The following is a 26,668-nucleotide window of genomic DNA, read 5'->3' as shown; positions in this document are numbered from 1 at the left end:
TTGTATAGGGTAAGTAATAGTTTTCTATAGTTTATCTTTATTCATAGTTTAAAATATATTAATATATTTTAAATTTTGTACACAAAGTGCGCCAGAAAATTTGTATATGTTTTACAGTGCGCAGCGAACCAAAAAGTTTGAGAACCACTGCTCTAGGTAGTAACAGAAACACTGTGCTCCCATTTCTCAGCCTATCCAAAGGGATCCCATGCACTGAAAGCTGACAAGATACCTAGGAAAATTAATAGGATTATGCTCTCCCAGTCCTTTTACTAGCATAAGTCATCCTTTAGGACATGGGTGGGGGAATGTTTGGCCCTCCAAATGTTGCCAAATTATCTATCTATTGTATTTATATTCCACCTTTCCTCCAAGGAGCTCAAGGTGGTGTACATGCTTCTCCCCTTTTATCTTCACAACAACCTGTGAGGTATGTTAGGCTGAGAGGGAGTGACTGGCCCAAGGTAACCCAGCGAGTGGAGATTCGAACCCTTGTGTCCCAGGTCATAGTCCAACACTCTAACCACTTGGCCACACTGGCTCCCAAGGAGGAAAAGCCTACAGCACCCTGCATTCCCAGGCAGTCTCCCATCCAAGTACTGACGCTGCTTAGCTTCCAAGATCAGATGAGATTGGTGTGTTCAAGGTAGTATGGCCACAGATCACACTACAACTCCCATTAGTTTCCATAAGCATGCCCAAAGGACCAGGAATTATGGGAGTTGTAGTTCAGCAATATCTGGAATGTCAAAAGTTCCCCATACCTGCATTAGGGAGACCAAGGCAGTTTCTATGTAAAAATCAGGCCTGAAACCAGGCTGGATTTAGATAATCAGTCTCATTCACGAGAACTCGAAGTTGTATCACAAACAACTGCTCAAGTATGTTCTCTAAAAAGGAGATATGTGCAACAGGCTGATAGTTGTTGTAATCCTTGCGTCCAGCTGAAATTGTTGCCCATTTTAATGAGAAATTCATCATCTCCTGGACCTAGATGATCAACTCTTGCCAGGATATGGAAGGACTGAGCAGATATGGCTTCCCATAGGCATCTGGCTAGCCAATGTGAGAACAGGATACTGGACTAAATGGGTCATCCGCCTGATACAGCAGGCTCATCTCATGTTCTTATAAGTGCTAAGCTGTACTCCCCCAAGTATTTGTACTCATTGTCAGGCTGAAATTACTAAAACTGGGAAACAGCAGTCTACTTTGCATGCAGAAGGTACCAGCTTAAATCCCTGGCATCTCCATGTAGAGGTGAGAAACCTTATTTGAAACCATGGAGAGTGCTGCTATTCAGTGTAGGCAACATGGAGGTAGATGGGCCAATGGTCTCGCTCAGTATAAGGCAGCTTACTCCCATAAATCTTGATAGTGCTCTGGACACATTCCTTGACTAATCTGTAGAAACTGTGGTGTCAAAGTTAAGGCTGATATTTGCAATTTCATCCTCAAAGTGCTTAGCAAACATGTCACAGCAAGCCCAAAGGTTCCTTCATGTCAGACTGTGAGTCAAACTATAACAGGTTCCAAAACACTCAAAAAAGCACCACTGGATGGCATCCTGCAGATGCAATAGTAGCAGAGAAGTATTCCTTCTTTTCCAATGCCACATTGTAGACTCAATAATGAGCTCTTATCTGTGGTTGGTCAGATTCACACTGAGTTTCCCACCACCTGTGTTCTAACTGTTTCCCTGGGTGCTTCACTGCCCTGGAAAACCAAGGTAGCAAATGAACTTTGCACTGTGAAAGATGGTGCTTAGCAGCGATGCCTACCTCCTGAGTTGTCTCTGCATTTCACAGAATGACTAGGGCACTCTGCTGTTAAGATTCTGAGGTATGCATCACATAGGTTGCTTTGTGGAGGGACTGATTAATGGATAATCCTGCCCCCCCATCTCAACTTGGGTAGGCTCATGTTTTAGAAATTCACTGTACAAATTTGATAGAACTTATTTATACTGCAGTTGACCTGAATATGTTATTTTCATTTAGATACAGGATATATATAAAGTCATTTGATATAACAGTGAAAAGAGAAATCTCATGGTTTCATTCTCAATTCTAACTATGCAACATATTCTGCGTTCTAAAATATTAACCATTAATTCAAAACCATGATTCAAAAATGAATTATCCAGGAAACCTTCAAACAAAACCCACCACCACAAACCCCACATGAAAACCTACCACCTAAAGATGCTTACGTTTTCCAAACACACTAACATTTTACCTTCGTGGCTTCCCCATTAACCGTCTGATTTTCCCCCATTCCACTCTTGTTAATTTTCTCGTTTTCAGATTGGGAAAAGATTCTTTCAGGCAAACACAGAAATCATTATCACCTTCAAAGAGTGGCCTGTTTAAAAAAACAGTTGAGATTCTGCTATTATATATTAAAGCACTTTCAGAAAATCCATTATGATATGACAAGACTATTTTACCTTCACTTACATAAGATTTATAAACTCAGTTCCTCAGTGAACGTTAGAGAATTTTGCTTCCTAAATGTTTACAGTATAGTAATTATCAACTGGGGTTTAATATTAGTTTTCTTATTATAACTACAGGCAAAAAGAAGTTAAAATGTTATGACTGAAAAATATTGTGAAGTTGATGCAGTCAATTTAGAAATGAACAATGCATATTTACAAAAACATGTCTTCGTATTTATAATATTGTATGTAAGTGAAATTTGCAATTTCACTTTTAAAACTCTTGACTTGCATAATACATCTGAAATTCTTTATTACGGATTATTTTTAGGATTATAAAGATTGTACCAGCTAGAAATTAAAATAATCAGCTTTGTCACATATTAGAAATATGCTAGTTTATTACCAAAATATGGTGGGCAAAAAGATAAGAACTAGACCAATAATAGAATGTTAGCAAGTGAAACACAAATAGCAATTATTTTCTTATTCCGCTAAAAAAAAATTGCCACTGCAAAACGTTTTTAAGTGAACCTATAACAAGTTATTACCCAAGTTAATTCCTGTAATGATATTAAAATATTGCCAAAGATATTTTTTTGCCTCATTTTTCTTTAAAAATTAAACCTTCACTGCACAGAGTATAGCTATGAAGCTGCTACGTGAAGATACACATACTGTCATGGTTGCTTTAAAATGCAATCTCATACATATCTACTGAGAAGTAAGCACTTTGAGGTCAATGGGACTTGCTTCCAAGCATGTATAGGACTGCAGCCTTAAAATAATAAAATGAAAAATAACACATACTTATCTATATTTGAGTAGAACCATTCATAAATACACCATTTGTGTGCTTTAGGAAGTTTGAGTAAGTTACGGAGCCGCAAACCAATTTTCTGTGATGCTTTTTTGTCTGGTGTTGGCATCGTTGCAGTAAACTTCTAGATAATAAAATAAATGTAGAGGTTACTGATAGAAAAAGATTATTCATAGCAATAGCATAAGAAAAAATAAATGTCACAAATAAAATGAAATCAAATAGAATACACTGAATACATATAAACTGTCTTAAAAATACTGTTTATTGGGGAAGATAAAAATTAATCAACATTAAAAAAGATTTAACTAATTTTTTAAAAAGCAATTACAGGTGAAATAGCTTAATTGAATGAAAACTTACTGAAAAACATGTACAATTACTTGAACAGAATCTGTATGACCCTATCAAACACAAGAGCTAGTATAACAGAACAATCCAAATGATGGAAAGCCAGCAGAGAAGGGCAAGCGGAGGAGGAGCTGGCGGAAAACTCAGCCGCATCCACTTGCTGCTCAGGAGCTGCCAGCCCAGATGGGAAGAGATGGCTCCCATGAACAGGCCTACTGGGGAGTAAATGATCCCTATAGGCTACCACTGTAATTTTTTCACCATGCCAGCCAGCGCAATTATCATGGGGATTGGGATCTGGGGGAGTGCTCCGAGGAGAACTTGGAAGTTGTGTAAGTCACTCCCCCCCACAGCTCCTCCCCTGCCATGGCCTGTTTTCAGGGCTTCCCCAAGACACGTTCACCCTGATGTAGCTAAGGAGATCATCACATGTAAGCTTTATTTTGTGTACAGATCCGATCACATTCTGGATTAACTCATTATTAAGAAAATATTCAAAACAGAATCAATTGGACCAGTTTCTGAGTTCAGAAAATATTGGAAATTTACATTACATCAACAGTATTTCACAGCATCAACTTCATGCCAGCTGTAGATTTCCACTAATCTGAAGAGATTGCAAACAGATGCAAAGGGAAACCATAGTTTCCTGCTACGTGAAGGAGCTACAGTGAGGCTTATGTTCATGCAACCCCTCCTTCTCTTTCATACCTACAGGGAGTAGACTAGAAGCTTTTGCTTCCAATATTAAACAGAACATAGTTCTCCATGATGTTTAAATTCAAGAAGCTATGGTTTATTTTAATGCAAGTTAGTGAGAACAATCCATGATCAAACCATGGTTTCAGATCCTGTCTTCTTCTCATTAACCATAGTTTAAACAAAACATAGTTGAACTTGGGAACTAAGTTCAATCTTTGAGGGGAACTGTGGTTAAACTGAAATTGGAAACAAAACCTTCTGATCTTCTCCTCTGGAGAAGCGGGGAGGAGGAGGAGGAAAGAGGAAGGAGAGCACAAACCAATATTCACCACAACTGATTCAAATAGCACAACCATTCACATTATGGTTTCTGGTCACATCTGAAATTAGCCTGTTTCTGTAGTTCAGAAGAGTTTGGATTATTCCATTATATCAATAGTATTGATTCTATTAGATAGTATGAGAAAGCTTTGGATATTTTATCAGCACTGAAGATTTCTGGAATGTGGTAGCTCATTAAGGCACTTTGAACATTGTCTTGCTCCAGCTGCGGTTTATTGGAGTGGATATGGACATATTTTACTTATCAACAGGGATCTTTATCCTTTTGGATTTCATAAGTATCGTATGGAATACAATATTGCTGTATTTGCATCTTATATATTCTGTTTAACCTCTATCTCTATCTATAGAGTGACATCCAATGATGTCTGCCCAACTGCAATGGATATTCACCTGTGCAATGGCACATCACTTTCTCCTGTAGATCCCTGTGTGTCCCCCAAATATTCTCCAGAAGATCCTCCAATCCTCTGGAACAGATGGATAAAGTCAGAGCACCTAGCGAGGGAGCCTGCTCCACGAGCTAGAGGGAGCCCCAGCTGATGAAGCGTCAAGGCCCCAGCTGATGAAGCGTCAAGGCGAGTTAAGCAGCAGAGCGAGTTAGGCAGCAGGGCGAGGAGGCCAGGGCCCCCCACTCTGCCCTTCTGTTCCCTGACCTCAACTAAACCACAGTCTCCAACCTATTGACGTAATAAACCTCAAACAAAACTATGCAGGTAAGAAGCCAGCAGGGGTGTGGGGGCTTTCCATTGTTTTGCACAGCCTGCAGCATGTACAACTATCTGCCTGTTGGACAGCAGTCGTGGGTGTGCTCTCGGTGCAATGAGCTCCTGGCTCTCCGGGAACGACTTCATTTCCTTGAGGCCAAGGTGGCAGACCTGGAAAAGCTGAGAGAGGCAGAGAGGTGTGTGGAGGATGCCTCAAGGGACGTTATAGCTGTGTCCCACTCCAGCGATGATAGCTCTCCTGCTATCATGGAGAACGATGGTCTCGGGGAAGGAGAACATCCAGCTGAGGAAGAGGGAAACGATCCCTTAGAAGGGACCCATTCCTTGGGGGATGAGCAGCTATCCTCTCGTGCCGAGGATATATCTCCAGGGGGTGGAGGGATCCTTGTAGTGGGTGATTCGATCATTAGGAACATAGACAGTGGGGTGTGTGATGGACGTGTAGACCGCAAGGAGTTTTGCCTGCCTGGTGCGAAGGTTGCGGATATCGCCCGTCGTTTAGATAGTTTGGTAGACAGTGCTGGGGAGGAGTCAGTGGTCGTGGTGCACGTTGGCACCAACGACATGGGGAAATGCAGCCGTGAGGTCCTGGAAGCAAAATTTAGGTTGCTAGGTAGGATGCTGAAAGCCAGGACCTCCAAGGTGGCTTTCTCTGAAATGCTACCAGTTCCACGCGCAGGACCAGCCAGACAGGCCCAGCTTTGCACTCTCAATGCGTGGATGAGACGATGGTGTCGGGTGGAAGGGTTTGGATTTGTTAGGCACTGGGGAACATTTTGGGACAAGCCGGGCCTGTACAAAAGGGACGGGCTCCACTTGAACCAGAATGGAACCAGACTGCTGGCACTTAAAATTAAAAAGGTAGCAAAGCAGCTTTTAAACTGACTGAGGGGGGAAACCCGACAGGAGCTGAGAAAGGTCCGGTTCAGAATAAACCTCCCCCCTGGGATAAAAACCAAAGAAATTATGAAATTTTAAAAGGGGTAGGCCTAGAAGTAGGCATTGTGAGAGCAGGGGCACAGGATATAAATTCAGAAGAGCAAAATTACCACAGGCCAAACCACAAGTGCCAAAGACACTCGAAGAGAGACACTGCTTACAAGTGCCTGTACGCTAATGCTAGGAGCCTCCGAACCAAGATGGGAGAACTGGAGTGCTTGGTCTTAGAGGAGAGCATTGATATAGTGAGCATAACGGAGACCTGGTGGAATGGAGAAAACCAGTGGGATACGGTTATCCCTGGATATAAACTATATCGGAAGGACAGGGAAGGACGTATTGGTGGCGGAGTCGCTCTATACGTGAAAGAAGGCATTGAATCCAGCAAGCTCGAAACCCCAAAAGAGGCGGACTCCTCCACAGAATCGTTGTGGGTGGTGATACCATGCCCCAGGAGGGACTTAATACTGGGAACGATCTATCGTCCCCCTGATCAAAATGCTCAGGGAGACCTTGAGATGAGATATGAAATTGAGGAAGCATCCAAACTAGGAAAGGTGGTAGTAATGGGTGACTTCAACTACCCGGACATAGACTGGCCGCATATGTGTTCCAGTCATGACAAAGAAGCAAAGTTTCTAGATATTCTAAATGACTATTCCCTAGACCAGTTGGTCATGGAACCGACCAGAGGGACGGCAACCCTGGACTTAATCCTCAGTGGGGACCGGGACCTGGTGCAAGATGTAAGTGCTGTTGAACCGATTGGGAGCAGTGACCACAGTGCTATTAAATTAAACATACATGTAACTGGCCAATTGCCAAGAAAATCCAACACGGTCACATTTGACTTCAAAAGAGGAAACTTCACAAAAATGAGGGGATTGGTAAAAAGAAAGCTGAAAAACAAAGTCCAGAGGGTCACATCACTCGAAAATGCTTAGAAGTTGTTTAAAAACACTATATTAGAAGCTCAACTGGAGTGCATACCGCAGATCAGAAAAGGTACCGCCAGGGCCAAGAAGATGCCAGCATGGTTAACGAGCAAAGTCAAGGAAGCTCTTAGAGGCAAAAAGTCTTCCTTCAGAAAATGGAAGTCTTGTCCGAATGAAGAAAATAAAAAAGAACACAAACTCTGGCAAAAGAAATGCAAGAAGACAATAAGGGATGCTAAAAAAGAATTTGAGGAGCACATTGCTAAGAACATAAAAACCAACAACAAAAAATTCTATAAATACATTCAAAGCAGGAGGCCATCTAGGGAGGCGATTGGACCCTTGGATGATAAGGGAGTCAAAGGTGTACTAAAGAACGATAAGGAGATTGCAGAGAAGCTAAATGAATTCTTTGCATCTGTCTTCACAGTGGAAGATATAGGGCAGATCCCTGAACCTGAACTAACATTTGCAGGAAGGGATTCTGAGGAACTGAGACAAATAGTGGTAACGAGAGAGGAAGTTCTAGGCTTAATGGACAATATAAAAACTGACAAATCACCAGGCCCGGATGGCATCCACCCGAGAGTTCTCAAAGAACTCAAAGGTGAAATTGCTGATCTGCTAACTAAAATATGTAACTTGTCCCTCGGGTCCTCCTCTGTGCCTGAGGACTGGAAAGTGGCAAATGTAACGCCAATCTTCAAAAAGGGATCCAGAGGGGATCCCGGAAATTACAGGCCAGTTAGCTTAACTTCTGTCCCTGGAAAACTGGTAGAAAGTATTATTAAAGCTAGATTAACTAAGCACATAGAAGAACAAGCCTTGCTGAAGCAGAGCCAGCATGGCTTCTGCAAGGGAAAGTCCTGTCTCAGTAACCTATCAGAATTCTTTGAGAGTGTCAACAAGCATATAGATAGAGGTGATCCAGTGGACATAGTGTACTTAGACTTTCAAAAAGCGTTTGACAAGGTACCTCACCAAAGACTTCTGAGGAAGCTTAGCAGTCATGGAATAAGAGGAGAGGTCCTCTTGTGGATAAGGAATTGGTTAAGAAGCAGAAAGCAGAGAGTAGGAATAAACGGACAGTTCTCCCAATGGAGGGCTGTAGAAAGTGGAGTCCCTCAAGGATCGGTATTGGGACCTGTACTTTTCAACTTGTTCATTAATGACCTAGAATTAGGAGTGAGCAGTGAAGTGGCCAAGTTTGCTGACGACACTAAATTGTTCAGGGTTGTTAAAACAAAAAGGGATTGTGAAGAGCTCCAAAAAGATCTCTCCAAACTGAGTGAATGGGCGGAAAAATGGCAAATGCAATTCAATATAAACAAGTGTAAAATTATGCATATTGGAGCAAACAATCTGAATTTCACATATACGCTCATGGGGTCTGAACTGGCGGTGACCGACCAGGAGAGAGACCTCAGGGTTGTAGTGGACAGCACGATGAAAATGTCGACCCAGTGTGCGGCAGCTGTGAAAAAGGCAAATTCCATGCTAGTGATAATTAGGAAAGGTATTGAAAATAAAACAGCCAATATCATAATGCCGTTGTATAAATCTATGGTGTGGCCGCATTTGGAATACTGTGTACAGTTCTGGTCACCTCATCTCAAAAAGGATATTCTAGAGTTGGAAAAGGTTCAGAAGAGGGCAACCAGAATGATCAAGAGGATGGAGCGACTCCCTTACGAGGAAAGGTTGCAGCATTTGGGGCTTTTTAGTTTAGAGAAAAGGCGGGTCAGAGGAGACATGATAGAAGTGTATAAAATTATGCATGGCATTGAGAAAGTGGATAGAGAAAAGTTCTTCTCCCTCTCTCATAATACTAGAACTCGTGGACATTCAAAGAAGCTGAATGTTGGAAGATTCAGGACAGACAAAAGGAAGTACTTCTTTACTCAGCGCATAGTTAAACTATGGAATTTGCTCCCACAAGATGCAGTAATGGCCACCAGCTTGGACGGCTTTAAAAGAAGATTAGACAAATTCATGGAGGACAGGGCTATCAATGGCTACTAGCCGTGATGGCTGTGCTGTGCCACCCTAGTCAGAGGCAGCATGCTTCTGAAAACCAGTTGCCGGAAGCCTCAGGAGGGGAGAGTGTTCTTGCACTCGGGTCCTGCTTGCAGGCTTCCCCCAGGCACCTGGTTGGCCACTGTGAGAACAGGATGCTGGACTAGATGGGCCACTGGCCTGATCCAGCAGGATCTTCTTATGTTCTTATGGATGGTCTTTAATACAATACAAATATTTTATACTACTACATATTTTATGTTCTGTGTTTCATTAGCTGGTTAGTAACCTATCCTGGGCCTTCAGGAAAGACTCAACCAATCAAAAATGGAATCTGAGAAGATTACCTGTCAATGAATACAACAAAATTTACAGATTAACATACCTGTGGAACCATTGCAACTCTCTGATTTCTTTTCGGTGATCGTGTATTCATTTGTCTTTCTTCTTCTTCACAAAAGGAACGACTTCGTTTTGAACTTCTGAAGGGCTGGAGCAAAAAAAAAAAAATCTCATTCAATCCTCTGAAGTTTCACAATGCATCATCCTGCAATATAGCCAGGCCTGGTGCTAGTGGGCGGCCAGGTCAGGCACTGGCTTGAGGGCCCAGGGGCTAACAGGGACCCACCACCCACCAATGCCGGGCCTGGTACTCCTCCCATCGCCTGTCTTTGTTGCTGCAGGGGCCTGCCAGTGTCCTCTACCTCCTCCATGCTTGCTCGCACATCCCTTCAGTGGCTGGAGGTTCCAGGTGCTCCACCGCAATCCCTTCCACAGCCACTTCCGCCAGAAACATATCGGGCCCCATGCCCTTAGGAGCAGCTTCCAAGATGTAGGAAACTTCACTGTGTGGATACTGTAGCTGCCGCATGAGGCACCACAGGACAGTGAGAACTTTCCCATGCCATGGAAGCTGCTTTTGAGGGGGTGGAGCCTGATGTGCTTCTGGTGGCAGTGGCTGTGGAAGGGCTTGCAGTGGAACACTCAGCCTCCAGCAGCTAAAGGGATTGGCAAGTGAGCGCAGAGCAGGAGGTGATGCGAGCTGCAGTGGTAGTGGTGGTCCCCTGCAGCAAGGAAGATGGGCAACAGAAGGAGATAAGCCGGTGACCCCTTAGAGAGGGGACAAGGGGTCCACTGTGTCCGAGGGCCTCCAGAAACCTGGAACCAGCCCCAAAGACAGCAAATTCATGATAAACAAGCAGAAGATGCTTCCTTTCATATAATCTTCCTTGACCTATGTAACACACTCAGAGTATAGAAAATTATGCATGGGATGGAGAAAGCAGATAGAGAAATGTTTTTCAGTGCATAGTTAAACTATGGAATTCACTCCCACAAGATACAATGATGGCCACCAACTTGGATGGATTTAAGAGAAGATTAGACAAATTCATGGAGGAAAAGGCTAATATGGCTACTAGCCATCATGGGTATGCTCTGCCTTCACAGATGGAGGCAGTATGCTTCCAAATATCAGTTGCTGGAAACTCCAGGAGGGAAGAATCTTCTTTGCACACAGGTCCTGCTTGCAGGTTTCCCATGGGCAACTGTTTGGCCACTGTAAGAACAGGATGCTGGACTAGATGGACCACTGACCTGATCCAGCAGGCTATTTTTATGTACAGACTCTAGAGGCCTCTACTTCCCCTCTTACTTCACTTATTTTGCTCTTAGTTGAAAGCAAATTTACCTAAAAAGCTTACTCCCCTGTGTATGTCTGCTACAGTACTTGTGTAATGTCACATTATTTATTTATTTATTAGATTTATATCCCGCCCTTCCTCCCAGTAGGCGCCCAGGGATACATTGGAATGGCTGTTGGTACAATGTACACTAAATCATTGCCTTTCAGTATAAACGCATTGGGCTTTAATAGAATTGAAACAGCAGTTGCCTTAATACAGACTCAGATGGTTGGTGTGTCTAACCTATTACTGTCACTATGAAGCTGGCAAGAGGAATCCAGATTCTCAGGTATTTTTTAGCTCTAGAAAGCAGTATACTTCAGCTGAAGATGTTAGAAACTGAATCTCTGAGCTCTGGAAAAGCAGCTATACATTTTTAAACAAGCACTTAAAAATTGGCTGGATGTGTGCTCTACCTTCCTCTAGGATGTACACCTTAATGTTGTGAGAGGGTTTGAGAGTGTTGAAGAAGCTGGGAGCAATGCCGTCAGGAATCTAGACCAAGAGGCTAGACTCCTAGCAGGGGCACCCAAGGCAGAATGGTCAAAGCTGAGACACCAGTCAAAGATGCATCCAGACTCAGAGAAAGGCAATGGTAAACCACCTCTGAATACCTCTTACCACAAGTATCCAAAATGCAACACAAGACAGTGCTGGAAGATGAGACCCCCAGGTCAGATGGCACTCCGCAAGCTACTGGGGAAGAACAACGGACAAGTACGAGTAGCACTGTGACTAATGATGCAACTGGGTCAAAGCCAAAAGTAAGCCCAGAGGCTGATGTGCACAGATGCGAAAGGAGTGTCCGAAGTTGTACAACATACACAATAGGAACATGGAATGTGAGAAGCATGAACCAGGGAAGGTTTGCTGTTATTATGTGCCTTCAAGCTGATTATGACTTATGGCGACCCTATGAATCAGCGATCCAACAGCATCTGTCATGAACCACCCTGTTCAGATCTTGTAAGTTCAGGTCTGTGGCTTCCTTTATGGAATCAATCCATCTCTTGTTTGGCCTTCCTCTTTTTCTACTCCCTGCTGTTTTTCCCAGCATTATTGTCTTTTTTAGTGCATCATGTCTTCTCATGATGTGTCCAAAGTATGATAACCTCATTTCATCATTTTGGCTTCTAATGGTGGTTCTGGTTTGATTTTTTCTAACATCCAATTATTTTTCGCAGTCCATGGTATCCATGGTATTAGCAAAGTTCTCCAACACTGCATTTCAAATGATTTTATTTTTCTCTTATATGCTTTTTTCACTGTCCAACTTTCACATCCATACATAGAGATAGGGAATACCATGGTCTAAATGATCCTGACTTTAGTCTTCAGTGATACATCTTTGCATTTGAGGACCTTTTCTAGTTCTCTCACAGCTCCCCTCCCCAGTCCTAGCTGCCTTCTGATTTCTTGACTATTGTCTCTATTTTGGTTAATGACTGTGCCAAGGTATTGATAATCCTTGACAAGTTGAATGTCCTCATTGTCAACTTTAAAGTTGCATAAATCTTCTGTTGATATTAATTTTTTTTTACATTCAGCTGTAGTCCTGCTTTTGTGCTTTCCTCTTTAACTTTCATCAGCATTTGTTTCAAATCATTCCTGGTTTCTGCTAGAAGTATGGTATCGTCTGCATATCTTAAATTATTAACATTTCTCCCTCCAATTTTCACACCTCCTTCATCTTGATCCAATCTCACTTTCCGTATTATATGTTCTGCGTATAGATTAAATAAATAGAGTGATAAAATACACCGTCTCACACCCTTTCCGAATGGGAACCAGTCGGTTTCTCCATATTCTGTCCTTACAGTAGCCTCTTGTCCAGAGTATAGGTTGCACATCAGGACAATCAGATGCTGTGGCACCCCCATTTCTTTTAAAGCATTCCATAGTTTTTCTTGATCTACACAGTCAAAGGCTTTGCTGTAATCTATAAAGCACAGGGTGATTTTCTTCTGAAATTCCTTGCTCCGTTCCATTATCCAACATGTTTGCGATATGATCTCTGGTGCCTCTTCCTTTTCTAAACCCAGCTTGGACGGTCTGGCATTTCTCGCTCCATATATGGTAAGAGCCTTTGTTGTAGAATCTTGAGCATTACTTTACTTGCATGGGATATTAAGGCAATCGTTTGATAATTACTGCATTCCCTGGGATCCCCTTTCTTTGGAATTGGGATATATATTGAATGCTTCCAGTCTGTGGGCCACTGTTTAGTTTTCCATATTTCTTGACAGATTTTTGTCAAAATTTGGACAAATTCAGTCTCAGTAACTTGTAGCAACTCTATTGGTATGCCATCTATTCCTGGTGATTTGTTTCTTCCAAGTCTTATAAGAGCAGCTTTCACCTCACATTCTAACATTTCTGGTTCTTCATCATATGGTTCCTCCATGAATGAATCTGTCATCCTGGCATCAAGTTCTTCAGCGTATTGCTTCCATCTTCCTTTTATTTCATCTCGGTCAGTCAGCGTGTTCCCCTATTGATTATTCAACATCCCTACTCTTGGTTTAAATTTCCCTTTCATTTCTCTCATCTTTTGGAATGGGGCTCTTGTTCTACCCTTTTTGTTGTTGTCTTCTATTTCTATACAATAACTATTGTAATTGTTCTCTTTGTCCCTATGTACTAGTCGCTGTATTGTTGCATTTAGGGTTTTGACCATGTTCCTCTTTTTGCTTTTGCTTTCCTTCTCTCTTTAACCATTTTAAGAGTTTCTTCAGTCATCCATTGAGGTCTTTCTCTCTTTTTAATTAGAGGTATTGTCTTTTTGCATTTTTCCCTGATAATGTCTCTGACTTCACGCCATAGTTCTTCTGGTTCTCTGTCAACTAAGTTTAAAGCCTCAAATCTGTTCCTTATAAAGCAAAAGGAGATAGAAACACAGAACTGTAAATGCAGTAGTACAGCGACACGTACATAGGGACAAAGAGATTATAATAGTTATTGTACAGAAATAGAAGAGGACCATAAAAAGGTGGAACAAGAATCATAGACTAGTGGAGTTGGAAGGGGCTTATAAGGCCAGCAAGTACAACCCCCTGCTCAATGCAGGAATCCAAATCAAAGCATTCCCGACAGATGGCTGTCCAGCTGCCTCTTGAATGCCTCCAGTGTTGGAGAGCCCACTACCTCTCTAGGTAACTGGTTCCATTCCATACAGCCCTATTCCAAAAGATTAGAGAAATTAAAAGGAAATTTAAACCAAGGGTAGGGATGTTGAATAATCCACAGGGGAACACACTGACTGACCGAGATGAAATAAAAGGAAGATGGAAGCAATACGCTGAAGAACTCTACAAAAGAGATCACGAAGGAACCGTGTGATGAATAACCAGAAATTTTAAAATGTGAGGTGAAAGCTGCTCTTAAAATACTTGGAAGAAACAAATCACCAGGAACTGATGGCATACCAATAGAGTTGCTACAAGTTACTGAGACTGAATTTGTCCACATTTTGACAAAAATCTGTCAAGAAATATGGAAAACTAAACAATGGCCCACAGACTGGAAGAGTTCAATATAAATCCCAATTCCAAAGAAAGGGGATCCCAGGGAATGCAGTAATTATCGAACGATTGCCTTAATATCCCATGCAAGTAATGCTCTAGATTCTACAAAGGCTCTTACCATACATGCAGTGAGAAATGCCAGATGTCCAAGCTGGGTTGAGAAAAGCAAGAGGTACCAGAGATCATATCGCAAACATACATTGGATAATGGAATGGAGCAAGGAATTTCAGAAGAAAATCATACTGTGCTTTATAGATTACAGTAAAGCTTTTGATTGTGTAGATCATGAAAAACTATGAAATACCTTAAAAGAAATGGGGGTGCCACAGCATCTGACTGTCCTAATGCACAACCTATACTCTGGACAAGAGGCTACTGTAAGGACAGAATATGGAGAAAGCGATTGGTTCCCCATTGGAAAGGGTGTAAGACAAGGGTGTATTTTATTACCCTATTTGTTTAATCTGTATGCAGAACATGTAATACGGAAAGTGAGATTGGACCAAGATGAAGGAGGGGTGAAAATTGGAGGGAGAAATATCAATAATTTAAGATATGCAGGTGATACCATACAACTAGCAGAAACCAGTAATGATTTGAAACGAATGCTGATGAAAGTTAAAGAGGAAAGCACAAAAGCAGGACTACAGCTGAAAGTCAAAAATACTAAAGTAATGACAACAGAAGATTTATGTAGATAACATCCCAGAAGAATATAAAGTTCAAATAAGGAACAGGTTTGAGGCTTTAAACTTAGTTGACAGAGAACCAGAAGAACTATGGAGTGAAGTCAGAGAGGTTATCAGGGAAGAATGAAAAAAGACAATACCTCTAGTTAAAAAGAAAGAAAGACCTCAATGGATGACTGAAGAAACTCTTAAAATGGTTAAAAAGAGAAGGAAAGCAAAAGCAAAAGGAGATAGAAACACGGTTAGAACCCTAAATGCAACAATACAGCGACTAGTACATAGGGACAAAGAAAACTATTACAATAGTTATTGTATAGAAATAGAAAAGGACAACAAAATGGGAAGAACAAGAGCCCTATTCCAAAAGATTAGAGAAATGAAAGGGAAATTTAAACCAAGAGTAGGGATGTTGAATAATCCACAGGGGAACACAATGACTGACCGAGATGAAATAAAAGGAAGATGGAAGCAATACACTGAAGAACTCTATAAAAGAGATGCCAGGAGGACAGATTCATTCACGGAGGAACCGTATGATGAAGAACCAGAAATTTTAGAATGTGAGGTGAAAGCTGCTCTTAAAATACTTGGAAAAATCAAATCACCAGGAATAAATGGCATACCAATAGAGTTGCTACAAGCTACTGAGGCTGAATCTGTCCAAATTTTGACAAAAATATGTCAACAAATATGGAAAACTAAAGAATGGCCCACAGACTGGAAGCATTTGATTGTCCTGATGCGCAACCTATACTCTGGACAAGAGGCTACTGTAAGGATATGGAGAAACCGATTGGTTACCCTTCGGAAAGGGTGTGAGACAGGGCTGTATTTTATCACCCTATTTGTTTAATCTATACGCAAAACATATCATACGGAAAGCGGGATTGGACCAAGATGAAGGAGGTGTGAAAATTGGAGGGAGAAATGTTAATAATTTAAGATATGCAGACGATACCATACTACTAGCAGAAACGAGTAATGATTTGAAACGAATGCTGATGAAAGTTAAAGAGGAAAGCACAAACGCAGGACTACAGCTGAACATCAAAAAGACTAAAGTGATGACAACAGAAGATTTATGTAACTTTAAAGTTGACAATGAGGACATTGAACTTGTCAAGGATTATGAATACCTTGGCACAGTCATTAACCAAAATGGAGACAATAGTCAAGAAATCAGAAGGCGGCTAGGACTGGGGAGAGCAGCGGTGAGAGTACTAGAAAAAGTCCTCAAATGCAAAGATGTATCACTGAACACTAAAGTCAGGATCATTCAGACCATGGTATTTCCGATCTCTATGTATGGATATGAAATGTGGTGTTGGAGAAGAGCTTTGCGGATACCATGGACTGCAAAAAAGACAAATAATTGGGTGTTAGAACAAATTAAACCAGAACTATCACTAGAAGCTAAAATGATGAAACTGAGGTTATCATACTTTGGACACATAATGAGAAGACATGATTCTTTAGAAAAGATAATAATGCTTGGAAAAACAGTAGGGAGTAGAAAAAGAGGAAGGCCAAACAAGAGATGGATTGATTCCATAAAGGAAGCCAAAGACCTGAACTTACAAGATCTGAACAGGGTGGTTCATGACAGATGCTCTTGGAGGTCACTGATTCATAGGGTCGCCATAAGTTGTAGTCGACTTGGAGGCACATAACAACAAACAAATGTATGGATGTGAAAGTTGGACAGTTAAAAAAGCGGATAAGAAAAAAATCATCTCATTTGAAATGTGGTGCTGGAGGAGAGCTTTGCGGATACCATGGACTGCGAAAAAGACAACTAATTGGGTGTTAGAACAAATTAAACCAGAACTATCACTAGAAGGTAAAATGATGAAACTGAGGTTATCATACTTTGCACACATCAGGAGAAGACATGATTCATTAGAAAATATAATAATGCTGGGAAAAACAGAAGGGAGTAGAAAAAGAGGAAGGCTAAACAAGAGATGGATTGATTCCATCAAGGAAGCCACAGACCTGAACTTACAAGATCTGAACAGGGTGGTTCATGACAGACACTCTTGGAGGTCACTGATTCATAGGGTTGTCATAAGTCGTAGTCGACTTGAAGGCACATAACAACAACAAAGTTGACGATGAGGACATTGAACTAGTCAAGGATTATCAATACCTTGGCACAGTCATTAACCAAAATAGAGACAATAGTCAAGAAATCAAAAGAAGGCTAGGACGGGGGAGGGGAGCTGTGAGAGAACTAGAAAAGTTCCTCAAATGCAAAGATGTATCACTGAACACTAAAGTCAGGATCATTTGACCATGGTATTCCCTATCTCTATGTATGGATGTGAAAGTTGGACAGTGAAAAAAGCGGGTAAGAGAAAAATAAACTTATTTGAAATGTGCTGTTGGGAGGAGAACTTTAGGGATACCATGGACCAGAAAAAAGACAAATAATTGGGTGTTAGAACAAATTAAATCAGAACTATTACTAGAAGCTAACATGATGAAACTGAGGTTATCATGCTTTGGACACATAACAAGAAGACATGATTCACTAGAAAAGACAATAATGCTGGGAAAAATAGAAAGGAGTAGAAAAAGAGGAAGGCCAAACAAGAGATAGATTAATTCCGTAAAGGAAGCCACAGACCTGAACTTACAAGATCTGAACAGGGTGGTTTATAACAGATGCTATTGGAGGTCGCTAATTCATAGGGTCGCCATAAGTCGTAATCGACTTGAAGGTACTTAACAAATATATTTTGAAAGGAAATATTGATAAAATTATCATTCTTAATACCTATATTTTAGAGGGTGGTTTTTTAAAAGAAAATATCCATTTTCAAAAATAACCATGGAAAAACGCTACATAAAAATCCAACGCGTAATAACAAGTAAGTGAATTAATGGAAAATTCAATACCAAATCTGAATTGGGCAGAATTCTAGCACACCCCTAGTAAATAATAGTGCCTAGGAATCACTACTAAAAATTATGGATGCAGTGTCATTGGCTGCTTAATTGACTGATACAACTATTCAGCAAGCCTTCTGGGCGACTGACATACTCTTTTTGCATGAGATGGTAGAGTTGCTGGTTGATACCTCCAGGACATTTCTTGTTTGTCTGGCTCTCCATCTCTGCTTGTTTGCCTGCCTCACCTTCCTGGCTACTTCATCTTGGAGTTTTTCCTATCTTGGTAGATTGCTGGAGTCCTAGGAACTCCAGCAAGTCCTGCAAAGGATGTCCAAATCACTATGGAAACGTGGACTTGCTTCATCATTTATCTGTTATTTTTTGGTCCATTACTTGGTTATTTTGCATGTTCTATTGAAGGACCTCTTCCTTTAGTTTATTATTTTGTGATGAGCCACACCAGCATACTCCTGGCACTTATATCTTCAGTGGCTTCATTGGACTGAATAACATTCAGACACTCTGAAATTTACACAAGTGGACTAGCAATAATTCACAAAGGTGGCTGCTCTTCCTTCTCTTGACTCTATGGAGCAGGCAGGAAAAAAACACTCAGTAGCTTCTGTTGAAAGTGTCATTGCGCTGCTAACTGGGAGATCCTAGATACAGCAGCTTAGTAGGAGCAGTTGCAGGAAGCCATGCAGCTCACTGGTTCCACGAAACTAGCAACAAGAGGAACACAATGGCTTCCTCAGTTGGCGCTTTGAAGCTGTTTACCCCAGGAGTTCCAACAAATTGGTGTAATGTTGCATAGTGTATAGTATAGTACACCACAGTACAGTATAATGGTGAAATTCATGGGCTAGGGAGTCCCCAGATCAAATGTAATCAGTCATGAATTTGCAAGATTGTCTTACACAGTGGTCTTAAGTGAACTACCACCTCTCAACCTGAGCCACTTAATTTACAAAAGGTGTACTTTCAAAAAAGTGTGCACAGGATTCGTGTCTTCCTTTTAATTAAAAATAGGCTGCCTGTATGTTTCTGAGCTCGATTCAAGGTGCTGGTTTTGACCTATAAAGCCTTACACGGCTTGCGACCACAATACCTGATGGAACGCCTCTCCCGATACGAACCCACCCGTACACTATGCTCAACATCCAAGGCCCTCCTCCAGGTGCCTACTCCGAGGAAAGCTGGGAGGCTGGCAACAAGGGAGAGGGCCTTCTCAGTGGTGGCCCCCAAATTATGGAATGATCTGCCTGACGAGGTGCGCTTGGTGCCAACACTGTTATCTTTTCGGTGCCAGGTCAAGACTTCTTCCAGGCATTTTAGTATGTTTTAAATTGTTTTTAAAAGATGTGTTTTTAAATTTGTATATTTGCTTTAATGTTTTAAGTAACTGTAAACCGCCCAGACAGCTTCGGCTATGGGGCGGTATATAAGTACAATAAATAAATAAATAAATAAAAATATGAAAACTTCAGCGTCTCATAGGTGTTTTTGAAAGTGTGATTGCACTATGTGCCTATGAAACCAGGAAAAATGTTTACCCCCCCAATATAAAAGGCCAAAGGAAAGCAAATATAGAGTGGCAGAGGTATTCAACAAAATTAGAAGACCACTAACATGGGTCATTGTCGCTTCTTACCATTTCTACAGTAGCTCCTGCATTTTTGCCTTTCCAAATGGGTGTTTTCTGTAAGGAACTGAATTTTTCATTCCATGTATTTGATAAACTTCCCTCTGTTATGAATAAGTTATAAACCAAAAATATGAGTCCTCCCATGTTTGTAACATCAATATAGAATAATAATTTCTAAAAATCCCTTCCAAACGGAAACTAAAAGTTTATTAATTCTCAACTTAAAAAATACAATTATATTATCATAAAATATTAACGTTTCATTTTAAAAGTATACTCCCATTCTAAGAATTGATTTCAGCAAGTAAATAATTATAAATTGTCATGTTTCATTTTCAAAACAGATTTATCTTTCAAGCCGTTTTTGCCAGAGCAGCTGGACAAAAATAGAAGCATAATGGAATATAAACAGAATACACAGCATTCAAATAAGACATTCTTCAGTTTTACTACATTTTTAAAACCAGTATCTGAGCTTCCTCCTCACACTACAGTGAGGGTGCATTTTCAGTTGTCATTTCTAGACTGGGAGAAGAAAAAGAGATAAAAAGAAATAAGGACTATGTTCCTTAATTAGTTGTTATATTGCACCTTTTCAGTTTTCTTCCCAGAATGTATGAGTTTTCATTTGTGCCCAGGACCCTGGATTTGCTTTCTAGTTCCAAGTAGAACACATAGGTTATCTCCTGGACTACCTCTGAGAAAGTAATACATGACTGAGAATGGGAAGACATGACTTTTTAAAAGATGTGTGTTTTGGCACCAACATCCACATAAAACCACCTCTACATTAGAGGTGATATTTCACTGTATCAAAGTGTATTGAAAAAGGATTTCACCTAGGGACTTCTTCACTCAAGACAGCTGTTTAGAATTAAAATTTCCAGTAATTTTAAAGGCTCAGGGAAAAATGTTTCCACTTCCCCATATCTTTTTTTTTTTTTGGAGTATGAGTGAGGAAACTTGGATGAGCTTTAGTTGGTACAGCTTGAGGACACTGACAAGGTGCTTGGACAGGTTCATGCAACCACTTCTGTACTGGATCCTTGCCCTTCTTGGCTAATAAAAGCTAGCAGGGATGGACTAGCCGGCTGGGCCAGGGAAGTGATTAATGCCTCTTTGTGAGAGGGAGTGGTCCCGGGCCCCCTGAAAGAGGCGGTAGTGAGACCACTCCTGAAGAAATCTTCCCTGAACCTGGAAAATCTTAATAACTATAGGCCGATGGCAAATATTCCATTCCTGGGCAAGGTCCTTGAATGAGTGGTTGCAGGCAGCTCCAGACCCTCTTGGATGAGGCCGATTATCTGAATCCATTTCAGTCGGGTTTCAGTCCTGGTTTTGGCACGGAAACAGCCTTGGTCGCCCTGTATGATGATCTTTGTCAGGAGAAGGACAGGGGGAGTGCGACTCTGTTGATTCTCCTTGATCTCTCAGCAGCTTTCAATACCATCAACCACTGTATCCTTCTGGGATGACTGGCTGAGTTGGGAATGGGAGGGACTACATGGCAGTGGTTCCGCTCCTACTTGGTGGGTCGATTTCAGAAGGTGGTGTTTGGGGAACATTGCTCTGCCCCATGGATTCTCCAGTATGGGGTTCCGCAGGGGTCAGTTCTGTCCCCCATGCTGTTCAACATCTACATGAAACTGTTGGGTGCAGTCAGAGTTTTGGAGTGCACTGCCATCAGTATGCTGATGACACACAGCTCTATTTCTCCTTTTCATCTTCTTCAGGTGAGGCTGTCAATGTATTGAACCGGTGCCTGGCAGCGACAATGGACTGGATGAGGACTAATAAACTGAGGCTCAATCTAGACAAGACTGATATGCTGTTAGTGGGTGGTTCTTCTGACCGGATGGTGGATGTCCAACCTGTTCTGGATGCGCTTGCATTCCCCGTGAAGGAGCAGGTTCGTAGTTTGGGAGTTCTCCTAGAACCATCTCTGTCATTTGAGGCTCAGGTAGCCTCGGTGGCACGGAGTGCCTTCTACCAACTTCGGTTGGTGGCCCAGCTGCGCCCCTATCTGGACAGGGATAACCTGGCTTCAGTTGTCCATGCTCTGGTAACCTCCAAATTAGATTACTGCCATGCGCTCTACATGGGGCTGCCTTTGAAGACAGTTTGGAAACTGTAGCTTGTGCAAAATGCAGCGGCCAGATTGGTAACAGGGACCAGATGGTTCGAACATATAAAACCGATTCTGGCCTGTTTGCATTGGCTGCCTGTATGTTTCCGAGCCCAATTCAAGGTGCTGGTTTTAACCTATAAAGCCTTACACGGTTTGGGACCACAATACCTGACGAAACACCTCTCCTGACACGAACCCACCCGTACACTACGCTCAACATCCAAGGCCCTCCTCCGGGTGCCTACTCCAAGGGAATCTGGGAGTCTGGCAATAAGGGAAAGGGCCCTTTCAGTGGTGGCCCCCAAATTATGGAATGATCTCCCAGATGAAGTTGGCCTGGTGCCAACATTGTTATCTTTTCAGTGCCAGATCAAGACTTTCCTTTTCTCCCAGGCATTCTAACAGCATGTGCTGAGCTCTGACCCTAGGTCTTTTACCTGGTTTATCTGTGCTTCATGGTTTTAAACTTTGTATGGTTTTAAAAATTGTATATTTGTTTTTAATGTTTAATGTTTTTAATTTTTTAAACCGCCCAGAGAGCTTTGGCTATGGGGTAGTATATAAATGTAATAAACAAACAAACAAACAAATAAAATAAACTAGAATTTTTTGGCAAAATGAATTTTGATTTCAAAATATTAAGAATCATTTTTAAAGCAGTGTTAAAATAATATTATATTCAACTAGCAGTGTTGCAAATCTATTAGATCCAAGATGAAAAGATTTCATTAGTTTTTACCCCACCCCCATCACCAAATCCCAATTTTTCAATTCAAGCCCAGGGGAGGCAGGACAGAAACCCCTTCTCCTATTGCTTTCCCTATTTTTTCCTTGTTCACATCTATGTTTCTGTATAGAGAAACTGCACATAACCATAAAGTGTAGGAAATGCAGACACAACTCACTCCTTGCCTTCTAATGAGCTTAATTTTTTTTAAAGAATTTGTGGGTTTTTTGTGTTAATCTACTGTGTGATTCTTCTGCTGTTTTTGTTAGTTATTATTTCTGTTCTTTGGCTTATTTTATTATTGCTTTATCTTATTGGATGGTTTTATATATATTTTGATTCTTCTTAGCTAGTTTGTATGTTTCTTTTAACAGAAGAGCAGGATAATTTTTATTGTTTTACTGAACACATACAGCAGAATAAATCAATATATTAAGTACACCTATTGGGTGATACCCAATGTTAGCCAGAGTTGACCCATTGAAATCAATAGTCTACTGATTTCAGTAGGTCTATTCTGAGTGTCTCTTAGTTGGATATCACCATTATGATGTATACATCTGATTGTAACTTCCCCTGAATCTTTTTGAACCCAATGCCATTCTCAGTGAGTGTATTATCAGTTGATCTGACTTTGCCCACTTAAGAATGAAGTACTTGGTAGATATTCATTTACACCATGACTGAACATTTACTCAAATGCAACAAATTAAAAAGTAAACTGCATATCCTACCTTTCAAACTAACCAGTGCTTTTGCTGATGAACCTGAAATAAATAACAAAAACCCAGTAAGGCAACAATATTTCTCACAGTGGGTTCAGTTCTTGCAGCCTTCATATCTAATTTATTGTTATTCATTAATAGGAAAATGTCTTACAAATGTAACCAAGTTTCAAACCTGTTCAACTATTATGGTTCCATCCCAGGAAGCATCATTCTGTACTTCTGAGAAGACTACATTCTCTATGAAAAATTTTCAGCATGCTAACAAAGTATTCATCAGAGAAGTATAGCTATGACAGCTAAGTCAAGTTTAAAGTGTAAAGTCTAAATACCAGGTGTTGTATCCAATTGCCTTCACTATTTATTTATTTATTTATTTATTTCATTTTTAAACCGCCCATAGCGAATAGCTCTCTGGGCGGTGAACAAAACAAGATTAAAATACAATATTACAATAAAATTACAATAAAATCAGCAACAAGTTAAACAAAAAAAAAAATTAAATGAAACACATTGAACATTAAAATGCCTGGGAGTATAGCCAGGTCTTAACCTGGCGCCTAAAAGAAAGTACCGAAGGCGCCAGGCGTATCTCCACAGGTAGGCTGTTCCACAGTTCGGGGGCCACTACAGAAAAGGCCCTAGATCTAATAACAATCCTCCGGGCATCCTGATGAGTTGGTACCCGGAGGAGGGCCTTGGATATTGAACGAAGTGAACGGGTAGGTTCATAGCGGGAGAGGCGTTCCACAAGGTATTGTGGTCCCACACCGTGTAAGGCTTTATAGGTCAAAACCAGCACCTTGAATCTGGCTCGGAAACAAATAGGCAGCCAGTGCAGGCGGGCCAGGACAGGTGTTATATGCGCAGACCAGCGGGTCCACGTTAACAACCTGGCTGCTGCATTTTGCACTAGCTGAAGTTTCCGAACGGTCTTCAAGGGCAGCCCTACGTAGAGCGCATTACAGTAGTCCAGTCTAGAGGTTACCAGAGCGTGAACAACTGAGGCGAGATCGTCACTGTCCAGATAGGGGCGTAGTTGGGCTACTAAGCGAAGATGGTAAAACGCATTCCGTGCCACCGAAGCCACTTGAGCCTCAAGCGACAAGGAAGGGTCAAAAAGGACCCCCAAGCTACGAACCTGTTCCTTCAAGGGTAGTGTAACCCCATCTAGAACAGGATGAACATCCACCATCTGGGCAGGTAAAGAGCTCACCAACAGTGTCTCAGTCTTGTCTGGATTAAGTTTCAGTTTATTAGCTCTCATCCAGTCCATTATCGCGGTTAGGCAACGGTTCAGCACATCAACAGCCTCACCTGAAGAAGGTGAAAAGGAGAAGCAGAGTTGCGTGTCATCAGCGTACTGATGGCAACGCACTCCAAAACTCCTGATGACCGCACCCAGAGGCTGCATGTAGATGTTAAAGAGCATGGGGGACAAGACCGACCCCTGAGGGACTCCACAATGGAGAGTCCAGGGTGTCGAGCAATGTTCCCCAAGCACCACCTTCTGGCGACGATCCGCTAAGTAGGAGCAGAGCCACTGCCAAGCAGTGCCCCCAACTCCCAACTCCGCGAGCCTCCCCAGAAGGATACCATGGTCAATGGTATCAAACGCCACTGAGAGATCAAGGAGAATCAACAGGGTCACACTCCCCCTGTCCCTCTCCCGACAAAGGTCATCATACAGGGCGACCAAGGCTGTTTCAGTGCCAAAACCAGGCCTAAAACCGGATTGAAACGGATCCAGATAATCGGTTTCATCCAAGAGCGCCTGGAGCTGGCCGGCGACCACCCGCTCCAGGACCTTGCCCAAAAAAGGGACATTCGCCACCGGTCTATAGTTGTTCAAAATATCTGGGTCCAAAGAAGGTTTCTTTAGAAGAGGTCTCACTACTGCCTCCTTGAGACTACCAGGGACTACTCCCTCTCTCAAGGAGGCGTTTATCACCTCTTTGGCCCAGCCGGTGGTTACAGCCCTGCTGGCCTTCACCAGCCAAGATGGGCAAGGATCAAGGGCAGACGTGGTCGCCCGCACCATTCCAAGCACCTTGTCCACTTCCTCGAGCTGCACCAACTGAAACTCATCCAACAATGAAGGACAAGACCGCGCTCTGGACACTTCAATGGAGTCATCTGTCATAACATCAGAGTCTAAGTCCCGACGGATGCAAGCAATCTTATCCTGGAAGTGCTCTGCAAATTCGTTGCAGCGAGCTTCCGATGTTTCCTTAGTATCAGGAGGGCCAGAATGTAAAAGCCCTCATACCACCCTAAAAAGCTCCGCTGGGCGGCAAAGAGATGATCTAATGGTGGCAGCAAAATATGACTTTTTTGCCACCCTAACCGCTTTTACATACAACTTAGTGGAAGCACTCACCAAAGAATGACTACATCCACCTGCACTCTAGCCTCCTTCTCTCTTGCTTCATCACTCTCAGCTCCGGGGTATACCACGGTGCTGTTTGAGTTCTGCACCGAAGGGGGCGCGCGGGAGCGATCATGTCAATGGCCCGGGTCATCTCCGCATTCCACAGATCGACCATGGCCTTGACAGGAGCGCCAGTGCTATCAGCCGGAAAAACTCCCAGAGCGCTCTGGAAAGCAACAGGATCCATAAGCCTCCGGGAGCGGACCAACTTAATAGGTCCCCCACCTCTGCAGAGGGAAAGGGTTGCCGTGAGTCTAAAGCTCAGCAAGCGGTGATCTGTCCATGACAATGGAGTAGATGAAAAATACCCCACCCTCAGATCACCATCTCCATGACCAGTGGCGAAGATCAAATCAAGAGTATGTCCTGATACATGCGTCGGGCCAGTAGCAACTTGAGACAGCCCCATGGTTGTCATGGAGGCCATGAAGTCCTGAGCTGCCCCGAACAAGACAGCCTCGGCATGAATGTTGACATCCCTCAGTACCACAAGTCTGGGGGATCTCAACAATACCTCCAACACTATCTCCGTCAGCTCAGCTAGGGAAGCCATTGGGCAGCAAGGTGGGCGGTACACCAATAGTATTCCCAATCTGTCTCCTTGGCCCAGCACAAGATGAAGACACTCCAAACCAGTCGCTGTCTGGACAGGGTAATGGAAGGTTCTTTGATCCAACAGAAGCTATCATCAGCAGAGCAGGTATCAAGGTGATCTTTGACAATTTAGCAAGTATAATCATGAGAGGAGTGTTTCTAGCTACCCATTCCTGACCTTTGAAAGCCTTAATGTTGCTTGAGTGGTGATGCCAAAGGGACAGTGATCTTTTGGTGAAACTGAGTCCTTGATATTTGATCAGACTGACTTGATTCTTGGTTAATTTATACTGGATGTAGAATCAGTGGCCAGAACACCTAGGACCCAGGTGAAACTGTTCAAACTTCCTT

The 26,668-nt window shown here is 42.1% G+C and overlaps 1 protein-coding gene across 9 annotated transcripts in view; it reads right to left on the bottom strand.

Moving 5' to 3' along the window:
* LIN9 (lin-9 DREAM MuvB core complex component) overlaps nt 1–26,668 on the bottom strand; it is a 55,814-nt gene that overhangs the window by 23,626 nt on the left and 5,520 nt on the right. For 4 of the 9 annotated variants that reach the window (XM_061625030.1, XM_061625031.1, XM_061625032.1 and 1 more), the window contains exons 2-6: nt 23,302–23,334; nt 19,719–19,813; nt 9,659–9,763; nt 3,251–3,384; nt 2,239–2,364 (exon numbers count right to left, since the gene is read on the bottom strand). In XM_061625030.1, the coding sequence (XP_061481014.1) occupies nt 2,239–2,364; nt 3,251–3,384; nt 9,659–9,763; nt 19,719–19,813; nt 23,302–23,334 (493 nt within the window). The remainder of the gene's footprint in view (nt 1–2,238; nt 2,365–3,250; nt 3,385–9,658; nt 9,764–19,718; nt 19,814–23,301; nt 23,335–26,668) is intronic. The other 5 variants (XM_061625027.1, XM_061625026.1, XM_061625025.1 and 2 more) reach the window with 3 other exon arrangements.

This window comes from Rhineura floridana, chromosome 4 (genome assembly GCF_030035675.1).
Source record: "Rhineura floridana isolate rRhiFlo1 chromosome 4, rRhiFlo1.hap2, whole genome shotgun sequence".
Taxonomy (NCBI): Eukaryota; Metazoa; Chordata; class Lepidosauria; order Squamata; family Rhineuridae; genus Rhineura; species Rhineura floridana.
Note: the sequence above shows the minus strand (reverse complement) of the source record. Positions and strands in the feature narration are given on the sequence as shown.